The sequence below is a fragment of the Phoenix dactylifera genome, chromosome 8 (genome assembly GCF_051530095.1).
Source record: "Phoenix dactylifera cultivar Ajwa chromosome 8, Ajwa_hap1_PhDact_Kaust_v1.1, whole genome shotgun sequence".
Taxonomy (NCBI): domain Eukaryota; kingdom Viridiplantae; phylum Streptophyta; class Magnoliopsida; order Arecales; family Arecaceae; genus Phoenix; species Phoenix dactylifera.
Window position 1 is genome coordinate 32,435,962 of NC_143197.1, and position 7,685 is coordinate 32,443,646.

Below are 7,685 nucleotides of genomic sequence, written 5' to 3' on the forward strand. Positions count from 1 at the left end.
CATCACTATTCCAAATCACTGTCCATGCTATCCATTTCCTTCAACCCTCTCCGCTTCTGCAACCAAAACCAGCAAAAAATTAGAGTTGGGGGAGAAGGGGTTGGGGGGCTCACCGGAGATGGCCTTGAGGACAGCTTCCTGGGGCAGTCCCTGATCGACCGGAGGCGAGGAAGAAAAAGAGGAAGAGGCGGGGGAGGGGACCTCGCCATGGGAGCATCGAAGAGGGAAAACACCATGGAAAACCCTAACCCTAGACGGTCGCACGAGGGAAGGCGAAGAGAAGGAAGAGGCGAGGGCGGGATGGTGGTGGAGGGAGGGGGACCATGGCCATGGCTCTGAGAGGAGGACGATTTGGTGGATTTGGATTAGAGATTTATAAGGAGGGAGGCGACTGGAGGGGTTAGGGGTCATGAGGGGAGCGGCTGGAGGGGTTAGGGATCGGGAGGGGGGACGATTAGGATTTATGTGGATGGGGGTGGGGGCCGGGGGTGAGAATGAGCCTCCGACGACGCTTTATAAAGCGTCGTCTTAGGGGCAATTAAGCCTCCTACGATGCATTTTAAAGCGTCGTCTTGGGGGCAAGATTTGGCCTCCAACAATAACATATATATGTGTCATCCTTGGTCCCGGCTCATTAGGACTCCGACGACGCTTTTAAGCGTCGTCTAATCACTTCCCTCTTTCCCCATTTGGCCTCCGACGATACTAGTAAGCGTCATGCTTTGCACAACGCTATCTAGCGTCGTCGTAATATCATGCCTGCCAATGCTATTTAGAAGCGTTGGCAAATTTTGGCGTTGGAGCCAAAATTACCGACACTTCTACCTAGCGTCGGCATATAGATGTCGGGATAGCCAACTTTTTCTGTAGTGAAGTGGGCCAGGTCGGACTTAGGCCCGAAAGTTTTTGGATAATCCAGGTCTGAGCCCGACCTGAGCCCAGGCCTGAACCCGATCCGAACCTGATTGGGCCAACCTGAATTTACCCATTTGGGCAAAAAATATGTCTCGCCCGAACCTAATTGAAATTTAACATTTCATAATATTGCTTCACAAGTAAATGAGCTAGCTAAAAATTGAATTTTCTCCTATAACAAAAAATAAATGATACATGATACATTATTCTCAGCTAAACCCATTTTAATTTGTCCTTTATTTTCTCATTATTCTTTCTAAATAACAACATACAAAAATAAATTGATTCGGATTTAGTCCTTGACATATCCGAGCCCCGCCCGAAAAACAAATGTGGCTCTACATTTAAGCTCAAACCCGGTCTACATTCTTTCGGGCCTAGCTCGAAGCCCGACCCAACCAAATGGGCCTCGGGCCGGCTCGAGCCCATTTCCAGCCCTAATCGTGTCGTGTATACACACACACACACATCTTGCATTGGTATCCATGCTTCATAGTTTCTTGGTCATCTAAGCTTCAATAATATTTTATTTTTTTTGTTTATGATAGAGTATCATGTAATTTATATTTTCAGCAAGTATTGCATAATGAGGAAGCAGGTGACATGCAAATGAGTCTCAAGCTATTGTGACACATTCGGTGGAACAAGATAGTAGGTTTTATTCTATATCGAAAAGTACACTGCGAAAATAACATAGCATCAAAGATTTCAAGTACAAGTACACAATCTTGTACCGATTTTTTGCCAAAATGGTATGGTACCATGTATGAACACATGGTGCAGGACTGTGTACCAATGCAGGAGACCTACCAGAATACTACAGTAACATTCATACTACGTACTGCCCCATTCTGCAGTATTTGAAACCTTGATAGCATTAGTACTAAAGCTCACACAAGAGTCATGGTGCATAATTATATGGCAAAGTTACATGTGTAACTTTGCCATATTTTTTGAAAAAATAATCAAATAAATTACATGTGTAACGCAAAAAGAAGGGAGGTTTTTACTTGAACACAATGCATCTGGGTCAAATGATCAACGAAGGCAGAGAGCACACTGGCAGAAAAAGCATCTCAGCTGTTGGGGTCTCATAATCCTCTATTGGCCCTTGATATGGTATACATTAAGGGCATGAACAGTGGTGATCGGTCCAGCAGGTTTCTGGACGGATGACCTCTCCACTGTTCCATTTACAGCCCCAGTTTACATCATCTTCGTCTCCCATAGCTAGATTTTTTTTTCTTTTTTCCGCCATGATCAAGCCAAAAGGCCCAAAAAAAAAAAAAACAAGGAAAAATAAATCTTGTCCGAATAGCCTAGAGAAGACAATTGAAACCCTAAAAATATACCAGATTAAAGAATTTAGCCTTTTCTATCAAAAAAAGGCATTTACTGGGAAAAATCGTACATACAGATATTACGTGAAAAATCAAAAGACTCGTAGATGGGAAAAAGAAGAGAGAGACCAATAGCTTATCAAGAAGATACTAATAACCATAAACCACAGCAGATTGACGAAATTTAGCCTTTTTCTGGAAATAAAAAGGTATCCATGCGGATGTTAAACCACAATAATGCAAGAAAAGGGAATAAAAAGTCATTTTAGTTTCTTTGACTGCAATAGCTTGCCAGAAGACAACTAAAACCCTTAAAGCGGATCGGATTGGAAAATTTAGCCTGTTTTTGGAGAAAATTAGTGCATAAATAGATCCAACGAAACAAAAAACAAAAATCAAAAGAGGAAATAACATTTTAGTTTCTTTGATTCCAATAGCTTGCCAGAAGACAAATGAACCCTGATAACAAATTGATCAGTTAAAAAACTTTAACTTATCTTGGAACAAAATGAGGAAGAGGGTTTACCAATGGGAGTTCGTTCAATACATTCTCTCCGAACCCGAAATTCACGAACCCGTCGCGCACCTTGCTAATGGCGTCGTCGACAACAAGGATGTAAACAGCGCAGACCCTGATCGCTGTCTCCAGCGATCAACCAACGTCTCCCAAAAGCGGAAGCGGGGGCAGAGAACCTCCGGGAGAGATACGGAGAGCGGAAGATACGCGAATCCGAGCGGATTCGAGGGTGATATCATAAAGAAACTTGGGGCTTCGTGAGGTCCAGGGTTTCGAGAGCAGTGGGGAAGGAGGGAGAAAAGAGGGGGAGTGGGTTGCGGACGAGAAACAGGGTATCGAGGGAAGAATATAAATAAGTTTGCGTCCGGAGGAAACCGTGCCGCGCCGTACGAAGGCCGAAGGGTCGGCGAGAGCCCGGCCCGCGCTCTAGTCCATATTTTCTAAAAGACCTGCTTTGATAGATGGGCCGGACCGGATGGCGTTCCAGGCTAAACATATTTTAGAGAGGCCACTAATACTGTAGATTAAATGGCTGTTTACGTAGCCAATCACTATGATGGCACTTTATAGACTCGAAAAAAAGTGTTGACTAGAATATTTCGTGATGTGTTGTTTTCTGATTTTATTGGATGTGTTCGTACTCATATAGTCTGACTCGTTTGCCTTAGCGCAAAAAACAAAAAACTACTACAGGGCCCAAAGTGGGTATCCTATTTTTCAGGCTACGCGTAAAAAAAAAAATTTTTTGCAGCTCACACTCGACAGATATGAATACGGCCAACAAGATCGGAAAATAGAAAACTACATACGGCACCGGTACATGTGTGAAACTTCTATAGACAAAGGGCTAGTATGCGAAATTACTGCACCACCCCTTCTTCTTTTAAGGGCTTTAGTTAGATTCCTATCCATTAAAAATGGGCTTCCAAGGGGTTCTTGACCGTAGACGAAAGGAGCCAGCGCCATATGGCTGTTTGATAGGGGAGGTGGCGAACGCACCACTATGGCAAATTCACAATTTCATTTGGATTGGTAGGAAGTTTGACCTCATAAAATGATCCATAATTTTGAATTTATTAGTTAACTATTAACTATTTAAGATACCTAACCATTTAATCAATTGCCACATGGCATATTTAATGCCCACAGTCGAAAGAAAGCTAGGTTTGTCATCAGCATTGTCGCAAAAAGCAGACCTCCCATGTCCCTAACCATCTGCATATATACGGCATGCTTTGCATGCCAAGTGGATGGTGAATTTGATGCTCACCTGAAATCCACTAAGAGAACAATCAAAGGAATTATGTCATATAAAGCATACCTCCATGTATCCATACCAATGGGTTGATTCTTACTAGATACCATAATTGGGCATGATCTTTAGTATACTTTTGTACATTTTTCCTAGATAAAATTAAATGGATGCAGTGAAAAGTTAGAATTTTCCATTTAAATTGGGTTAAAATGAGATAATTGTTAAAAAGTCCTCTGAAACCACGATGAATCATTATATTTCATATGGCTAAAGACATGCATGGTTTAGCTGCATGACCTCAAAAAGAAGGGTAACCATAGACAACCAATCAATGAAATTCTAATTAGGCAATGTATGGAATAATAATTTCATTTTCCTTTGAGTATTTTGCTGATATTACAACAAATAAAAGGAGGCAGACATGAATGGGACCGATAATCCAACTCGTGATTTTCCAATTATGCATACCAGCTTTACTTTTGATGCTGATAGAACTTAATTTTCCTATTAGTTAAGCATCCATAATTAGGCCAATCTTTCTACGTATAAGAATTTCAAAACAAAGAAAAAGAAGAGTTCATGGTTTTTTTAAAATAAAAAAATCATGTATAATAAAGAGTTCATCATGTAAAATAATCAAGCATCTGATTCGTTCTCTCAATCAGCCATATGTTATAAAAATATCCAAAGCATTTCAGCGATGGTGACGGCCGGCCATGTGCCGCTTTCGTTCGCAACGCAAACGGAGTCAACCGTCCGGGGCAAACATAAGAAATATGAATCAGAGAAGGATAACCAATTGGTCTTTCTCAACAAACAGTTGAGAATAACTCCTAACTTACATCTGAATCATGACTAGATTCACCTTTCTTTGCATAAATACACCATTGGATTACCTACTTTACAGATCTCAAAGCATATGAGCAAATCTCAAAGCAATCTGTGGATGATCCAACGGTGGATTCACAGAAAGATAAAACCCGTTCTGTTTGAATCAAACTGTGTACAATGGCCCCGAACAAAAAATCAGTGTAGGCTCACAGGCAAACATGAAATCACCCTTTCTATCTAAGTATAAGCAAGCCAAAGCGTCGATAATTTAGTACTCAAACTTCAGCTAAACTTTGTTCATTGACATCAAGACTTGAACCTGATATCGGTACAGGTTAAGCCTGGCATGATGCAAGCTTCCATCCAGATGTCAAATAACAACGTCAAGCTAGCCCTATGTTTTGCATGAAACCCGCAAGGACCCACGGCGCTGCTCCCCGTACCAGCACACGCAGCTCAACCCAACCAGAACCTCGACGATCGCCGCCTCCGTCTTCTCCAGGTCGGAGAAGTGCAGCGTCTGAAGCATCAGCGCTCTCGGACTTGGGTCGAATCGCTGCCTCCAGTCCATGTGCCGCTCTTCATGCCACCGAATCGTGTCACTTGCCACCGGTCCCAGCCATGCCAGTATTCTCTCCACCGCCTCCTTCCACCCTTGAGCCAACCTTCCGTCCATCGGCCCCCGCTCCTTCCAGCAAGCCCTCAGCTTCGACCTCACCATCGCCCGGAGCCCAGCAGGCAGCATTTCGTACAGCTCCTCCCTCGCCGCCGCCTCCCCCGCCTCCGGTTCGCCGGAGTTAGACCTTGTCGTCAACATCTTCTCAGCCAGTGCAATCGCGTTAGCGTATCGCAACGCTAGCCCGGCACCACCCACAGTGTTCGGTGCCGGCTGCAGTAACCTGCTCCAGTGTTTCGGCTCCGATTCTTTGGTGCGGAATATGGGGCAGGAATTTGGGATAATTAGGTGCTCTACCGCCGGTCTCTCAAGCGGACCTGACGAGTGCTTGGCTGGGAACCGGGAATAGAGTCGTAACTTGGGACGGGCCGGAACGAAACTGGCACGAGATGCGCTGGGCGAAACGAGGACCGGCGGCAGCGTCGGTACGAACCGGCCGAAGACGGCGCAGATTCGAGCGAAAACGCCGCAGACGGCTTCCAACATGAGGCGGACGGCCTTGTCGAAGCTCTGGTTCCACAGCGACTCCTTCCTCAGCCTCAAGACCTTCTCGCGCTGCGACTTCAGCTCGAGCTTCACCGACTCCGCTTTGCTCGGCTTCTGCAACGGTATCGGCCCGCTGTACCGGTCCCACTTCCGCTTCGACGACTCCAGCATGCCCAGGACCTGCATCTCCTCGTATAATCTCGCAGTCGCCGCGACGTGTCGCTCCATGCTTCTCATCCTTTTCTCGACCCCTTTAAGGCTCACAGGGATCCGGTCAAGATAGGCCGAGCCGGCCTTGAGGTTGGCGTAGACCCGGTCGAACCTTTGAGCGAGGGCCCCCTGGCACCGAGAAGCGAGGCGAGAGGCCGCGGCGGCGGCGCGGTCGAGGTCGGCGACGAATTCGGCACAGGCGAGGCGGAGGAGGAGGGCTTGGTCGGTGGAGTTGAGGTAGGCCACGCCCCGGGAGCGCATCGTTTCGGATCGGAGTTTAAGGATTTCGGGATCGGAGAGGGACCGATGGAGCGACACGAGGCTGCACATGGCGCCCGCGGCCTCGAAGGCAAGGATCCCGATACCCGGGGCCTTCCCCCCGCCGGCCGGTTCGTCGAGCCGGAGGTCGAGGCACTCGCGGTCCGGACCGTTCCGCCATGGCTTCGGCACGACCATAGACGCGGATATGTTATTCCGGGATAAGCGGTTGTTTCGGGATCTGTTAACGCTATCGTTGGTGTTTCATTTGGTGGGGTGGCGGCGAGAGGGGAGGCGCGGGGTATAAGAGGAGGGAGGGAGTGAGGTTGCCGTTTTCTGAGAGGCTTCCCTTGGACGCGCTTTGATACAGTTGGATTACAGGGAATGAACATGGAATGGGAAACGAAGAGGAGAAGGTCGTGCAAGATGCCGACTGCTTGGCGTTTAACGCCATGTCGCTAATCACTATGAAATGCTTGCTATGATTAAGTTATCTAACCAGGCAGTGCCATGTGGTACGTGGTAGATACTTTGTTGAAAGGATAATTTATTCTACGTTTACATGTATATCTTTGCCAAGCCTGTGACTCAGAATTTAAGCGAAGTCTATGCGGAAGCCTCAAATAGCTTAGGATTGTGACATAGGAAAACGAAATGGCAATAACCAGCGATGGACTTGCTTTTCCTTTCAACCAAAGGGCGATAACCAGGTAAAGAAATAGCAGCAATCAATCAATCAATTGATGGACTTCTTAAAGCCTTTTTGACTTGTTCATTAAGCAAGGGACTGCCACATTTTCTTGCATACACATTACATGCAACACCAGCCGGGAAATTGGGTGGGTACGACTCACTCTTTTTGGTTGATGTAGGAAGGGACTGGGAGGATGAGGTGACTCGGCATGTACACTGCGTGTGGGGTCCGCGGTTGATGGGCATACGTTGGGAGTTCGGTCAACACAATCTTTGCTTGATTTCTAGCTTTTTCCCTTGGGATTCGCAGCCGGTAGAGATCGCTTTTGTGAGATCCAAAGAACCTTCCATAAGGGGGGGTATTGTTGTGGTCTGAATTCATCCACTGTTACTGATCAAATTAGTTGACCAGAATATCGTACAGAGAATCCGATCAAGCTACCAATTTAAGCAATTGATCAAGTTGCCGAACAGAGCAGATGACTATAGCAGGCAATCAAATCA

General features: G+C 46.1%; 1 protein-coding gene across 1 annotated transcript; it reads right to left on the bottom strand.

Moving 5' to 3' along the window:
* Positions 1-4,678: 4,678 nt before the first annotated feature.
* On the bottom strand, positions 4,679-6,895 carry LOC103704140 (protein PSK SIMULATOR 1-like). The gene has a single exon (XM_008787316.6). It carries the CDS (start codon positions 6,684-6,686, stop codon positions 5,253-5,255), a length of 1,434 nt encoding a protein of 477 aa, XP_008785538.4. The 5' UTR covers positions 6,687-6,895; the 3' UTR covers positions 4,679-5,252.
* Between the last annotated feature and the right edge of the window lie 790 nt (positions 6,896-7,685).

What these genes read in the sequence shown, in the direction of transcription:
- LOC103704140 (XM_008787316.6), bottom strand. Translation starts at nt 6,686, where the DNA reads ATGGTCGTGCCGAAGCCATGGCGGAACGGTCCGGACCGCGAGTGCCTC.